This window comes from Pantherophis guttatus, chromosome 18 (assembly GCF_059756535.1).
Source record: "Pantherophis guttatus breed Tessera chromosome 18, ASM5975653v1, whole genome shotgun sequence".
In the NCBI taxonomy this organism is placed as follows: domain Eukaryota; kingdom Metazoa; phylum Chordata; class Lepidosauria; order Squamata; family Colubridae; genus Pantherophis; species Pantherophis guttatus.
In genome coordinates this window covers 7,953,809-7,969,727 of record NC_142080.1, presented here as the reverse complement: position 1 = coordinate 7,969,727, position 15,919 = coordinate 7,953,809, and the positions used below count along the sequence as shown (strand labels likewise).

Below are 15,919 nucleotides of genomic sequence, written 5' to 3'. Positions count from 1 at the left end.
CAGCGTGCCTTCCGTCCCTGTCCTAATGTTCCCTTTATTTGTATTCATTTCATGTATTTAAATCATATTTATACTTATATATATTATCTAATATGCGCTTGACAAAATAGATAAGTAAATAAATAAATAAATAGAATGGAATAGAACAGAACAGAACAGAACAGAGTAGAAACTTGTCACTTTAAAAGTATACTAATCAGCATACATTAACATGAAATTTCATTGCATTCAGTTCTCAGAATGCCAAATAACACAGTTGGAAGGGACTTTGGAGGTCTTCTAGTCCAACCCCTTGCTCAGGCAGGAGACCCTATAACAGTTTTGATGTACTGTGGAGCCTGGATAGTTGTGCATTTTTATATACCATCAGCCTAGTCACATGATGATGAACCTATGGCACACATGGCAGAGGTGCAGAGCTGGGTTTCAGCAGGTTCGGACCAGTTCTGGAGAACCGGCAGCGGAAATTTTGAGTAGTTCGGAGAACCGGTAGTAAAAATTCTGACTGGCCCCGCCCACATCTATTCTCTGCCTCCCGAGTCCCAGCTGATCGGGAGGAAATGGAGATTTTGCAGTAACCTTCCCCTGGATTGGGGTGGGAATGGAGATTTTACAGTATCCTTCCCCTGCCATGCCCACCAAGCCACACCCACAGAACCGGTAGTAAAAAATGTTGAAACCCACCACTGCAGAGGTGGCACGCACTCACTCTGTGGGCACACATGCCGTCGCCAGCTGATCTTCCGGGTTCCGTCGCATGCATGCACACCGGCCAGCTGCTTCCTTCCAGGTTCTGGAGCTCCGGCACACGCACGGTCCAGTTTCGACACTTGGTGCCGAAAAAATTAACCGTCACTGGGCTAGTCTGTTAATTAAGAACTTGCATGCCATATGGGTGGAAAGGCTGGCTATAAATTGAAATAAGTAAGTCAACTCTAGGGGACTTTAGCATAGAGAAGAATCTTGAAATTTGCTTGCACAAAGTTTTTTCTTAAAATTTTGACACCTGGTAAAGGACATTCTCCTTTGGGAATCTTGAGGTCTATGGAACTGAGACTGTGGGGAAAAACATTCTGTGTTGGCTGTTCATTTGCTACTCTTTTTTTAAAAAAGTTTGGTTCTTGCACAATTTTACCCTTGAAAATTATGCTTTCACGATGCTATAAACCAAGCTGTGCATTTTAACAAAAATACGAGATGCTTAAATAAAAACGTAATTTTAAAATGCTGACTTTTCTATGCCACTGTGCTGCAGAATAGTTTTGAGCGGTTAGTGCACTGAAATAAAACAAATGACTGCCTTTCCTTGCTGTCTAATGCTTTCTTTTTTTTGCTCTCCCAGTTCTCTTTTACAATCTTTCATCTCCTATTAATTATTCAATTAACATACAATCAAGATTTTTTTTTAAAAAATAATTGTTCTGGTAGCTGAATCTGTTCTACACAGGAATTAATCCACATTTATCTGTGAAGGGTTTGCTACTGTTAACAGCTTGATTTTTTAAAAATGTAAACTGAAAATTGTGTGAGTGAACTTCATCTCTCAACGTGTCACCCTAAATATGATGGGCAATGGGTCTCCAAATCTGATGCTTCCCAACATATGTGAAAAGGATTAGATTACAAAAGGCTGATCTTTCACTAATCTGTTATTTATTTATAATTTATTTCCTTCTGTTTTCCATCTCCAATTAACCCCACTCCTTCCTTCCTTCCTTCCTTCCTTCGCTCTCATCTTCCTTCCTCCCCTCCTCTTTCCCTTCCCTTCTGCTCCTCCTCCTCCCTCCCTCCCTCCCTTCCCTCTCTCGCTCTCATCTCTCTCCTTCCCTTCCTCCCTCCCTCCTCCTTTCTTTCTCTCTCCCTCTCCCAGGTCAGAATTCAGGGCTGTAATCCCATCCTGTGATAAAATCCACCTTGTGACCGGTGAACGAGTCAATCTGTTCATCCCAGATGAATTAGTAGAAAGAGGTTTCACAGGTGCACTGAGCCTCATACCTGCCGCATCCCTGTGTCCCTGCCAGAAATCTTTTCCTAACCAACCTGCGAAGATCATTGCTGTCTCCGTATCCTTTCCTGTGATTAGTGATCAATGAAAGAGAATCAAGGGATGCTTTAACCTGCAGTTGGGCTGGGCTTGCAAACTATAAAGCGGGAGTTATTTGGCTAAGAAAATGGTTTGAACTAAAACAGATGTAGCCACGTGAATTTTTGAAATATTTTAAAGCAAAGGTATCCATCTTTGGCAAATCTTGTGTGTTTCCATCTCCCAAATTTGAGGGAGCCAGCCATGGAGACACCTCCATATTTCTTCCAGTTGAATGCATTCCCCTTAAATATTTGGAGAATTTTTTTCTACTCAGTAGTATGTCTTGTTGAATTAAATACGCAAAAGCTTATTTTCAGGGAGTCTAAGAGTGTACCCTATATGTAGCCTATATTATCTTGATCCAGTTTGGTCTAGTGGTTAAGGCATCAGACTAGAAACTAGGAGACTGAATTCTAATCCTGCCTTGGGCATGAAAGCCGACAGGGTGACTTTGGGCCAATCATCAAGAGACGGTGAGTTCTAGCCTTGCCTTAGGCATGACAAACATGATTGGGTGAGTTTGAGCAAATCCCTCTCTCTTAACCCAACCTACCTCACAGGGTTGTTGTCAGTTGCGAACCGGTAGCGGTGGCAGGAGGCTCCACCCACCTGCCCAGATGTCATCACGGACGCTCTGTGCATGCCTGCTCACAGTTCCGAACCGGTAGCTAAGATAAATGAAACTCACTACTGATTGTTGCTGTTATGGGGAAATTAGGAAGAGGAAGGCATGTTCACCGCCTTGAGTTATTTATAAAAATAATAAAAGCAAGATAATTTATTAAATAGGCCATACCAATCTTGATGCTACTTAATCTGACCAGACATAAGATTGAACTGTTAATATATAATTGTCAGATAGTTCAACTCACTTCGGCTTTCGAGGCTAAATTCTATACTGTATAAAGAGATACTGACCAACAATCGTCCCTAAATTAATCTACCGATGAGCTTCCTTGGCAGGTTGAAATTGGCTGTTCTTAACCGTGACCAGCAGATTACAAATAGCAATAGCACTTAGACTTATATACCACTTCATAGTGCTTTTACAGCCCTTTCCAAGCAGTTTACAGTTACAGCATCCTTCCTCTGCCACGTCCACCAAGTCACGCCCACCAAGCCACACCAACAGAACCGGTAGTAAAAAAAATTGAAACCCACCACTGACTATATATATATAAATATTTATAGTTATAGGGAGATTTGCTATTGTCTCAAGATTGGATTAACTTAAAGAAAGAAAAGCAGCATTGAACTCGTGCAAAACTGATCACAAGTTTTTTACATCAAATTTAGCACTCCATGGCGGTCACCCTTCATTGGCCTTCAGATTAATTTTTTTTTTTCCCTAGCCAACCATATATATATTTCTTTACGATCCAGCTGGACTGCCCATATTGTTTTCTGCAGAGGAGGTCTCGTATTCTTTCTTTGAAGATCCTTCACGCTTAGCCTCATGGGGCAAATACGCCTACCAGGCCACACTAAATTCAGCGGCATATTGCAAAACAGGTAAACCGGTGTATATGTTTCATCCGCACTACGCTCGTTTTCGGTTATCCAGTCTGAACGTGGGAAAAGCTGTTTTAAGAATGAAGGGCACGTGCAGTTTTTCAGGGAACAATCTCAGGAGCAGCCAGGCGGACCTGAAAATAAAACAGTGATCTGACATGTTTATTTTCAGCGAAATAAAATACTGTTCTGGTGGCCTGCCACATTTATCCTTATGAGAATTCTGCACAATGCACATGGGGTGTAAAGTGACAGGGAGCTCACACACACACACACCCCACAGAGCATCACAACTGAACTGAATCCACTAACCATCTGTTGTGCAACTCTGGTTTTTGGTTCAGAAAGCTCCTCAGAGGATGGATCTGCAGACCTAATCTTGAAATGCTTATTATTATTATTATTATTATTATTATTATTATTATTATTATTATTATTATTATTATTATTATTATTATTATTATTAATTGAATTTGTATACCGCCCTACTCCCGAAGGACTCAGGGCGGTGAACAGCCAAAAGATAAAATACATATAATACAAATGTTAAAAAACCATTAAAATACAATTAAATAAATTGGCCCAGAGAACAAAATTTAAAACACCCCACATTTACAAGACAAATTTAAAATTTAAAAAATTTAAAAACAGTTTAAAAGAGAGGTTAGGCCAGGCTGGCCTGCTGGAATAGGAATGTTTTGAGGGCATGGCGGAAAGCGCGCAGGTCCGGGATCCTCCGTATCTCCGGGGGGAGCTCGTTCCAGATGGCGGGTGCCCCCACAGAGAAGGCTCTCCCCCTGGGGGCCGCCAGTCGACACTGTTTGACCGACGGCACCCTAAGAAGCCCCTCTCTGTGGGAGCGTACTGGTCGGTGAGAGGCTACTGGTGGCAGAAGGCGGTCTCGTAGATACCCCGGTCCCGGTCCTAAGCCATGGAGCGCTCTAAAGGTGGTAACCAAAACCTTGAAGCGCACCCAGAAGACCACCGGGAGCCAGTGCAGTTTTGAGTATGTATGTATGTATCTACAGTGTTTCCCCGAAAATAAGACCGGGTCTTATATTAATTTTTGCTCCAAAAGATGCATTAGGGTGTATTTTCTGGTTAGGTCTTATTTTTTGGGGAAATACGTACTAAATGCATCCATCTGGCTGATGATCTTAACCGAGGCTAATTTTGGGGGTAGGCCTTATATTATGAGCATCCTGAAAAAATCATGCTAGGGCTTATTTTCCGGTTGGGTCTTATTTTCGGGGAAACAAGGTATGTATATACAGGTAGCCTTCAACTTTCAACCACAATAGAGCCCAAAATTTATGCTGTTGAGTGAGACATTTGTTAGGTGAGTTTTCTCCCATTTTATGACTTTTCTCGCCACCGTTGTTAAGTGAATCACTGCAGTTTGATAAGTTAGCAACCCGGTTGTTGAGCGAAGCTGGCTTCGCCATTGACTTTGCTTGTCGGAAGGTCGCAAAAGGGGAATCACGTGACCCTGGAACACTGCAACCGTCATAAATATGAGTCAGTTGCCAAGCGCCTGAATTTTGATCACGTGACCCTGGGGATGCTGCAATGGTCATGTGAAAAGCGGTCATGTCACTTATTTCAGTGCCATTGTAACTTTGGTCACTATATGAACCGTTGTAAGTCAAGGACTATTTTTATCAGGAGCGAGTTCACAAAGGCAAACTGCATGGGGTAATCCAGCCAATAAACTGTAATTCTCTGGAACGGAAGGGAATTTTGTTGCATGATCCAATCTGTATATACCGTATATATATTGGATCATGCAACAAAATTATATATATAGAGAGAGAGTAGTGCAGTGGCCTAGAGGTCAAGCTCTCACCTCACAATCAGGAGGCTGTGAGTTTGATCCTCGGTAGAGGCGGATATTTCTCTCTCTTGGGCTCAGTGAGAATATTATCTGCTGAACAAAATTCCTCATTGGCAACAGGAAGGGCATCTGGCCACTAAATACTTTGCTAGCTCCATTCAGTTGCCCAGACTCCACCCCACGAGGGATTATGGGGTCATTAAAAAATAATGATGAGTTGTACCTAGCCTAGAGGTGGAGCTCTCCCCTCACAATCAGGAGGCTGTGAGTTCGATCTTGGTAGAGGCGGATATTTCTCTCACTTGAGGTCAATGAGAATATTATCTGCTGAACAAAACTCCTCAGTGGTGACAGGAAGGGCATCTGGTCACTAAATACTTCCTAGCTCCATTCAGTTGCCCAGATTCCACCCCGCAAGGTATTATGGGATCGTTAAAAGACGATGATGATCACCAGTTCCTTAGATATCACCACTGAATCTTCTTTGATTATATGCCTGAAATAAGAAACAATGCAATGTATTAATCAATCAATCAATGTATATTTTGTCTCTTAGATACAGCGAGACCTGAAATCCAATTTAACCTTCATACCAGCCACCAGCAGGATTCAGAGACTCAAGAACAGACACTGCTGCTCTTCCTTTTTCTTGGTTATACCGATCCGTTTCAGGACAAGCCAATTTTCACTTTCTGTACATATAAATATAGATGTATCCACATCCGTGTGCATATATATATATAGATATAGATATAGATATAGATATAGATATAGATATAGATATAGATATAGATATAGATATATCCACATGCACATATATATCTGCTTGGATCAGGGTTTGGGGTTGGGGCAGGGGTGGGTTCTACTTACCTTTGCTACCGGTTCGCAAAGGGGCCGTGCGCGCAGAAGCGTTTTGATGACATCAGGGTCAGTGGGCGGAGCCTCCCGCCGGTTTTACTACCGGTTCTATAGAATTGGTGCGAACCGGGGGCAACCTACCACTTGGTTGGGGGCACTAAGAAGTTGAATACAAGGAGTTTATGACACTGGCAGCTACGAAATAAACCTTTGGCCCCGAAGCTAATCAAGAATATATGAAATTAGGATAAGAAAACTCCCTGCGAAATCAGAGGGACTCTGAATAACTTCGCTTAACCTCCCATCTGTGCTTAGGATCATATTACCCTCCGCTAAAAATACAAATGCAGCACAGATGTGTTTTTAAAGACATTTATTCTTGAAGCTATTCTTGAAGCCTCTAAGAAGTCAATTGCCAGAGAATTATTTGGCTTTTCTCCCAGTGAATAGCTTAGTTTAAACAGCAAAAGAAGTGTAAGTGTGCACCTTGGAGCATTAGGACATTGCTGGTTTTAACTACAGTTTATTAAATAAGCCACAGTGTCTGGCTCACAATATGGCTAAGCCATAAAAATCACGTGTTTCAAAATACAGGTTAGTCCTCGATTTACAATTGCAAGTGAGGCCGCCATTTCTGCTGCTCAAAGAGACGTTAAGTGAATGTTGCCCCATTTTACCACCTTTCTTGCCACAGTTTGTTAAGTGAATCACACAAGTTGTTAAGTTAGTTGCCACAGGTTGCTAAGTGAATCTGGCTTTTCCATGGAGTTTGCTTGTCAGAAGTTTGCAGAAGGGGATCACATGACCCCTAAATATGAATCAGTTGCCAAGTGCCTGAATTTTGATCATGGGACCATGGAGATGCTGCAGTGCTCATAAGTGTGAAAAACGGTCATAAGTCACTCCATTGTAACTTCAAACGGTCACTAAATGAACAGTTGTAAATCAAGGACTACGAATAGAAATAGAAATAGAAATAGAAGAGAAGAGAAGAGAAGAGAAGAGAAGAGAAGAGAAGAGAAGAGAAGAGAAGAGTTGGAAGGGACCTTGGAGGTCTTCTAGTCCAACCCCCTGCTTAGACATTTCAGAAAAATGGTATCTTCTTTAAAATTTCCAGTGTTGGAACAGCCACAATTTCTGGTGGCAAACTGTTCCACTGATGAATTGTTCTGACTGCCAGGAAATTTCACGAGTGAATCAGTTGTACCAGGAGTGAATTTGCAAAAGACAAACTGCATGGGGATAATCCAGCCAATAATTTATAATTCTCTGAAACTGAAGGGAATTTTGTTGCAAGATCCAATCTGGGTTGGTCACTGGGACCAAATGTTTAGTCTTCCCATTTCTCCCCCCCATATTCACAAGCTAGAAACATCCTCACCCATTCATCCCTCTTACACGAAGTTGTGCATTTGTGTGCTTTACCTGTGGATGTCATCCTTTGTCCCCTTCTCTCTTGGTGTGCTGCAGGGAACCGGCAGGTGGTTCTGTCCCGTCTCTCGGCTATCCTCTTCTGCAGCGAGCAGGCTGTGAAAAGGGCTACCCAAGAACTGGTGAATGACGTCCTGCATCAACACTACAGACTATTCCAGGTGCGAAGCTCATGGCAAAAGGCCGGGATGGTTGAAGGCAAGGCTTGGGACTGTAGAAAGAAGGAAGAATTTGTTTGTTTGTTAGTTTGTTTGTTTAGAAAATTGACATGGCTGCCCAATTCACTCATAGTGACTCTGGACAGCTTAGAGAAGAGTAGAGTAGGAGTAGGAATAGAATAGAATAAGAATGGGATGGAATGGAATAGGGAGTGGAATAGAGTAGAGTAGAGCAGAGCAGAGCAGAGCAGAGCAGAGCAGAACAGAACAGAACAGAACAGAACAGAATACAATATATTTACAGACCCATCACACCCTGGACATAAATTGTTTATGTCCAGGGTGTGAATCATAAATTGTTTAGTCATAAGGAAAATGTACCTTATGATTCTTGATGAACGTATCTTTTCTTTTTACGTACACTGAGAGCTTATGCACCGAAGACAAATTCCTTGTGTGTCCAATCACACTTGGCCAATAAAGAATTCTATCTATCTATCTATCTATCTATCTATCTATCTATCTATCTATCTATCTATCTATCTATAGAATAGAATAGAATAGAATAGAATAGAATAGAATAGAATAGAATAGAATAGCCAAAAAGGTTGTAAAATGGGGCAAAGGTCACTTAACAAATGTTTCACTTAGCAACATAAATTTGCGGCTCAATTGTGGTCATAACTCGAAGACCGCCTGTATTCAATTTGAACCGCTTGCTTCCTGGTTAGCTGCCCTTGAAAGACATGTAACCATCCCTGACAGTTTCTACCTTTTAATATTTTATTCGTACACATACTGCCCAGAGTCCTTCTGTGAAGGAGACGGGCAATTTCCAAATCTGATGGGGGGGGAAAAAAAACACAATAAAATCCGTAGCACAATTATACCGTCCACTGTAAGGATAGAAGGCAGACATTCGGGTAGTTTGTTTTGAGGCTGTGACCACTAGGCAGGATTCCTTGTTCTCCACAGGAGCAGCAGAAGCTGGCATGTTCTTTACCCATCATGGCGTCTGCCATTTCCAGAATAGTCTCAAGCAGCACCGACGGTGACTTCCGAAGGAAGTGTCTCCACAGCTTGCAGGTACTGCCAAGATGTGTTAAAACCAGTTGTTGTTGTTAGTTGCAAAGTTGTGTCCGACCCATCGCGACCCCATGGACCACGTTCCTCCAGGCCTTCCTGTCCTCTACCATCCTCCGGAGTCCATTTAAGCTCACTCCGACTGCTTCAGTGACTTGTTCTCTGCCGTCCCCTTCTTCTTCTTTTGCCCTCCATCGTTCCCAGCATTGGGCTCTTCTCCAGGGAGTCCTTCCTTCCTTCTCATTCGGTGGCCAAAGCATTTGAGTTTCCTCTTCAGGATCTGGCCTTCTCAAGAGCAGTCAGGGTTGATCTCCTCTCGGACTGACTGGTTTGATCGCCTTGCAGTCCAAGGGACTCGCAGGAGTCTTCTCCAGCACCAGAGTTCAAAGGCCTCCATTCTTTGAATTAAAAGCAGGGCATTCTTTAAATTAACAACTGGGTTGAAAAAGGTTGTGTAGGATCAGGAATTGTCCGTGCCTGGCCACGATGAGGACATTAAATTAAGCAACTTCCAAACTACTAACTTAAGAGTAGCCTTAAACTCTTATCTCACATTTTCATTAGAAATACAGGTAGCCCTTCGACTTCCAACAGTTCACTTAGTGACCATTCAAAGTTACGACAGCACTGATAAAAAGTGACCTAGGATCGTTTTTCACATCCCCAGGGTCAGGTGATCAAAATTCAGACACTGGACAACTGGCTCGTATTTATGACCATTGCAGCGTCCCTGGGTTACGTGATCCTCTTTTGTGACTTTCTGACGAGCCAAGTCAATGGGGAAGTCAGATTCACTGAACGACCGGGTTATTAACTTAACAACAGCGGAGATTCACTTAACAGCTGTGGCAAGAAAGGTGATAAAATGGGGCAAAAAATTCACTCTCTTGCTTAGCAACGGGAATCTGGGGCTCCATTGTGGCTGTAAGTCAAGAATTACATGTAATGCCATACAGCAGGGGTGGGCAACTGTGGCCCTTTTACAACCTGTGGACTTCAACTCCCAGAATTCCTGAGACAGCTGTCTCAGGAATTCTGGGAGTTGAAGTCCACAGGTTGTAAAAGGGCCACAGTTGCCCACCCCTGCCATAGAGAATTAAAGCTACACATGCATTGTGTTAAAACAGGAGCGGGCAACTATGGTCCGCTTTATGACCTGTGTGTCAGGGTTCCAAGTAACACCCCCAACGAAAGAAGACTCCGAGGTTTGAGTTTCCTCAAAGTTCCATTTTATTAGAGATGACATATCGGCACGTCTGGGAAAACCCGAATCTGAAAGCTTCCAGGTTTTCCCCACCCAAAGGAAAGTCCAAGTCCCTGCCCAGCACCCTCATGTCCATCACATGGTCCAATTAAACCACCGTCCCAACTGGAGATACCTCTCAGCTCCAACCGTCCAGGTGCAGGGCAAGATGTCCTTGACTCTCTGAGAAAGGAATGTTGTTTTGACTATATATATCACCCTGGCTCCATACAATCCCCCCTCCCAGTTTCCCACAACAGTAAATGTGGCAGGCCTGAAAATCCAATGCAAAAGATGACTTCCAGGCCCGACACTGTGAACTTCAACTCCCAGAATCCCCGAGCCAGCATGGTTCAGTTCTGGGAGTTGAAGTCCACAGGTCGTGAAAGGGGTTCATCCTTGTGTTAAGAGAATCTCTTTCGCTCTCTCTCCAGGTGGCAGACACTCAAGAATTCCAGGAAACCATCAGAGAAACTTTTAACAAAGTCATTCTCAAGCAATGGAAGCCCAATAACGCCTGTGAGATCAAAAAAGTAAACATTATCTTAAACATATTTCCTCCCTTCCTCCTGTTTTCCTCATCGTTGTTCAGCACCACTCCGGTCCTCGCTCTTAAGAGAACTAAGGTTCAGTCAATTACTGCGAAGGCTTATAGATAGTCTGGCAACACAGAAGCCTCAAAAACAGCCCTCAATTTAGGATCCCATATTGGGACCAGACTTTCTTTTGTTAAGCAAGGTGGTTAAGTGAGTCACGCCTGATTTTGCAACTTTTTTTTGCCACGGTTGTTAAGTCATTCATGGCAGTTGTTAAATGAATCATGCGGTTGTTAAATGAATTCAGCTTCCCCCCCCCTCCTTGATTTTGCTTGTGGGAAGTTGCTGGGAAAGTCACAAAAAAGATATAAGATGGATGGATGGATGGATGGATGGATAGACAGATAAGATAGACAGACAGACAGACAGACAGACAGACAGATAGATATAGATAGATAGATAGATAGATAGATAGATAGATAGATAGATAATGAATTCTTTATTTCTTATTCTTTATTGGCCATCACAAAAGTCAATCACATGACTTGGGGATGCTGCAATCATGGTAAATAAATGCTGGTTGCCAAATTGTAATCATAGAGGGATGTGGTGGCTCAGTGGCTAAGATGCTGAGCTTGTCAATCACAGCAGTTCGAATCCCTAGTGCTGACGCGTAACAGGGTGAGCTCCCGTGACTTGTCCCAGCTTCTGCCAACCTAGCAGTTCGAAAGCAGGTAAAAAAAATGCCAGTAGAAAAATAGGGACCACCTTTGGTGGGAAGGGAACAGCGTTCCATGCGCCTTTGGCGTTGAGTCATGCCAGCCACATGACCACGGAGACGTCTTCGGACAGCGCTGGCTCTTCAGCTTTGAAACGGAGATGAGCACCGCCCCCTAGAGTCGGGAACGACTAGCCCATATGTGCGAGGGGAACCTTTACCTTTCCCCAATGATAAGTCAGTTTTTTCAGGGCTGTTGTAACTTTGACTGGTCAGTTGTAAATTGAGGATTACTTATATTCCAATATCCAGCTAAGATCTCTTTCAGAAAATTATATCAGTGAAATATTTTCACTCTCCATTGGTGAGTGCTCTGCAGTGACCAGGCTCATATTACCTGGGTTAATAACATGTGTAGCCTTCATTTTATGTCTTATAAAAATAATATAATGCAAAGATGCAGCTTCATTGGAAGGATGATTTTGTACCAAAACCATTCCCAAATCTTTCCATGACAATTTTCCCTGGGCTGGAGAATTACAAGCATTCTATATAATTTGTGTATTGTTGATATAAATTGTGTCCTTTGTTGTTGTTTTTCTGCAGCCACTGTCTAGAAAGTGTAAGACAAGGCCTCTAACTGCCAAAACTCCCTCATCCTCCGATCATCAGAAAACATTGTGCTCCTGTGTTAGTTGTCCAGGATTAGAGCAAGGGGAAGGAACCAGCAAAAGAGAAGGTGTGTCTTTGTGTGCACAACTAAGAAAACACACAATTCCAGAGTTATGCTGTTCCTAACTTAACAACTGCAATGTTTAAATTATAATCTTTCCATTGTTTGGTTATTGAATATTTCAGTACGTTATTTTTATACCAATCACTTAATTGTCATACCTTTTAATATGAATAAAATATTATCAATCATATTTGTTACATTTAACAAACCTATATAACTAATATTAATACCAACATTTATATTACATTAAGATCTTCCATTATTGCTTATTCAACTTGTTAGTTGGTTATTCAGTATTTCAATATATTGTTTTTATATCAATCTCCATATTCTACATAATACAGCTGGGATATCATTAATCATATTTGTTACATTTAGCATGCGTATGCATATTCGTATTGAATTACCATTTATAATTTAATATAAAGATGTGTATTATTACTAGTATTATATAAACTTGTTAAATGAAACAAATATGATTAATATTAATTTTCTTGTACGAAATGTATGATACTCAGGAACCACACTGTTCACACACTGTAAAAAATAAGAAATAAAAAAACTTATTCAAAAAAAAAGAAGAACTGCAATGTTTCACTTAACAACTGTGGCAAGAAAGGACGTAAGATGAGGCAAAACTCACTTAACCAATGTTTCACTTAGCAACATAAATTTTGGGCTCAACTGCGGTCGTTAGCCGAGCAATACCTGTATAATATAAAGTATACAATTTACAGAAAGGAAAAAAGGAAAGCATTTCGCCGACTAGCTAAATGTGAAATTCTCTACGGTAGTTAGAGAAAAGGGAACTCTTCTCCTTTATCCATTGTATTCTGTCCTCCAGTGACCTCTCCCAGCAGTAAAATGCATCCAAATTCAAAACACGGAAAAAAGTTAAGCCAGGAAGTAAAGTAAGAGTTCTAAAACAAACAGAAACGAGAACAATTCATTTCCCAGGCTCTGAATGTCACTTGAAACAGGTGCATCTGCTTCAGCAAGGAAGTTGAGCCTCACAAAAGTAAAAAGAAAAAAAAAACCCACTATTTTGGGGGTTTTAAAAAATAGGTTAGCTACAGTCACCTGATATGCAGGTAGTCCTCGACTTATGACCACAATGGAGCCCAATGTTTCGGTGGCTAAGCGAGACGTTTGTTAAGGGTCTTTCCCCCCAGTTTAAATCCTTTGTTGCAGTGAATCACTGCAGTTGTTAAGCGAGTAACCCGGTTGTTAAGTGAATCTGGCTTCCCTGTTGATTTTACTCGTCAGAAGGCCGCAAAAGGAGATCCCATGACTCCAGGACGCTACAATCATCATCAATATGAGTCAGTTGCCAATAGTCTTGAGTTTTGATCATGTGACCATGGGAATGCCTCAATGGTTGTAAGTGTGAAAATGATCATTGTCACTTTTCTCAGTGCCTTTGTAACTTCGAACGGTCATTAAATGAATTGTTGTAAGTCAAAGACTACAGTGGTGGGCAAAATTGTGGAAACCTTTTGGGAAAAGTGTATTTTTGAGGTTTGATGGCTAATAACACCACTTTTCTTTTCTTTTTTTTTTGGAGTTTCAAGAGAATCCTATTCCACTCCTTGAATGGCCTGGGAATAGCCCAGACCTTCACCCCATTGAAAATCTATGGAGCCGACTAAAGGAACTGGTTAGTCAGAAGCGACACAACGATAAAACCCAGTTAATAGAAGCCATCATTCCATCTTGGTTTCACATGATAACAGCTGCAGAACTAAAAAACTTGGTTCACTCCATGGGAAGACGTCGTAAGGTCGTCATTCATGCTAAAGGTTACCCAACTAAGGATTAACTGACATGGGGATCATTTTTGTATATCTCGTTTTTTCTACGTGTTTCACTTTTCTCCTTTATACTGCAACTGCTATTCTAATAGCAAATCCTTCATAAAAGTTATTGCATTACATTCTTGATTAAATTATCTTTCCATTGATATATAATTTTATGGTACTATTCCCCAAAAAAGTGGTGTTATTAGCTAGTTTTAGAAAACACACTTTTCCCAAAAGGTTTCCACAATTTTGGCCACTTCTGTAGCTATAATGCTTAACGGAATTGATGTGATTTTCAGTTTGAATCTTTGCGTCATGTCTATACATGCATGTGTTGTATATATGACTGCATTTCAATGTGTGATTTCACATGTGTGTGACTCCCAAGTTTGTGTCCTGCAGGATTTTGGTTTGATAGCTCAGAGTTTGACGAAATAAGCACGAGAAAGAAGAGAAAACCAGCAAATAGGAGGATTCCCACGGAAGAGGATTCAGACCTTAACACTTCCAGTAAAGCAAAGAACAAGGAACCTGAAGGAAGCTTCCCAACAAAACCAGAAGCCACTTCAACCTCTTCCTTTTCATCTTCTTCTAAGAGTGGGAAGGATATTTTCCCACACAAAAGTCAAGGAAATGATGGCATCACCGGAGCTGCAAGGAGCAAAAATCTGTGTCAGGTTGGTAGATAGATAGATAGATAGATAGATAGATAGATAGATAGATAGATAGATAGATAGATAGATAGATAGATAGATAGATCTTTGAATGAATGGATTAACAGGGTTTCCAGATTCACATAGATTTAAGTCATGATATGGTTTGCTTAATTTTCATTTATGTTTGAATCTGATCTTTGAATATTGTACACAGTCCTCAATTTATAACCACAATGGAAACCAGAAATTTCTATGGCTAAGGAAGGTGGTTTTTAAGTGACTTGTGCCCAAATTTATGACCGTTTTTTCCCATGGTTGTTAATCACTTCAATTGTTATGTGAATCCAGCTTCCCCCCCCCCCCACAATCGACTTTACTTATTGGAAGGAGGTTGAGCAGAGGGATGGACTAGAAGGCCTCCCAAGACCCCTTCCTTCCAACCCTATTGTTCTATGTTCTGTATTCTAAGCCAGTTGGGAAGGTTACCAATGGCAATCACGTGACTGCAGGATGCTGCTACCTTTTTTTAAATATATGCCAGTTGCCAAGTTCCCAAATTTTGATCATGTGACATCGGGATGCTACAATGGTCGTAAGTGTGAGGACCAGTTAAAGTCACTTTTTTCAGTGCCATTGTAACTTTGGTCGCTAAATGAATGGTTCTAATTCGAGGACTACCTGAACCCAGCCAATTTTAGCACACGTAATATGCCAAATGCAGAAAAAAATAAAAACAAGGTTAAAAGTTAGTTAGCAAGTTGTGCAAATGGGGATACCGGGTTTTTCATTAACCTGGTTAAGCAATAAGCCTCTTTCTGGTTGCTAAAACTACACAAATGAGGAATTTAGCAACGGGAGGCTCACCAGCTCAGCCTTGGATGTTGCATTCAAGGCCAGAATGCCCACCGGGGATCCTCGCTAAAAGAAATTAATTTTATTTCAAACATCTGTGTGCCAACTTTCTGTTCAATCCCAAAGCATTATTTTAAATAAAGAAGCAAGGCACAACAGTGAAATCCAGCAGGATAATAAAACAATCGCAGCCAGTTACAAAATGTTCTAGAATGCTGAGAAAAACAATTTTGCCTAGTGCCAAAACCACATTGCATTCATGAACAAGCCCTGGCATTCGAGAGCTACACTTAAATCACGCTAAGCTGTGGTTTGTTCACCCGCAATGTCCTGAAAAAAAGTCAAGCGGCTGAGCCAGCTATAAACCATGGTTTAAGAGCCACCATTAGTTGGCAAGACCATCAGAACGTGACTTAG

At 41.5% G+C, this 15,919-nt stretch overlaps 1 protein-coding gene and 1 long non-coding RNA gene across 3 annotated transcripts in view; one reads left to right on the top strand and one right to left on the bottom strand.

The window, feature by feature from the left end:
- TOP6BL (TOP6B like initiator of meiotic double strand breaks) overlaps nucleotides 1-15,919 on the top strand; it is a 36,328-nt gene that overhangs the window by 19,528 nt on the left and 881 nt on the right. Inside the window, exons 8-15 of one of the 2 annotated variants that reach the window (XM_087880958.1) lie at nucleotides 1,871-2,063; nucleotides 3,451-3,598; nucleotides 5,989-6,126; nucleotides 7,761-7,882; nucleotides 8,855-8,965; nucleotides 10,640-10,738; nucleotides 12,066-12,198; nucleotides 14,397-14,671. In XM_087880958.1, the coding sequence (XP_087737084.1) occupies nucleotides 1,871-2,063; nucleotides 3,451-3,598; nucleotides 5,989-6,126; nucleotides 7,761-7,882; nucleotides 8,855-8,965; nucleotides 10,640-10,738; nucleotides 12,066-12,198; nucleotides 14,397-14,671 (1,219 nt within the window). The remainder of the gene's footprint in view (nucleotides 1-1,870; nucleotides 2,064-3,450; nucleotides 3,599-5,988; nucleotides 6,127-7,760; nucleotides 7,883-8,854; nucleotides 8,966-10,639; nucleotides 10,739-12,065; nucleotides 12,199-14,396; nucleotides 14,672-15,919) is intronic. The other variant, XM_087880959.1, reaches the window with a different exon arrangement.
- Nucleotides 3,255-15,568, bottom strand: LOC148111535 (uncharacterized). Its single transcript, XR_015730404.1, has 4 exons — nucleotides 15,443-15,568; nucleotides 7,716-7,932; nucleotides 5,656-5,928; nucleotides 3,255-3,732 (listed from the first exon to the last, which is right to left on the bottom strand). It is a non-coding gene; the product is annotated as an uncharacterized LOC148111535 (long non-coding RNA).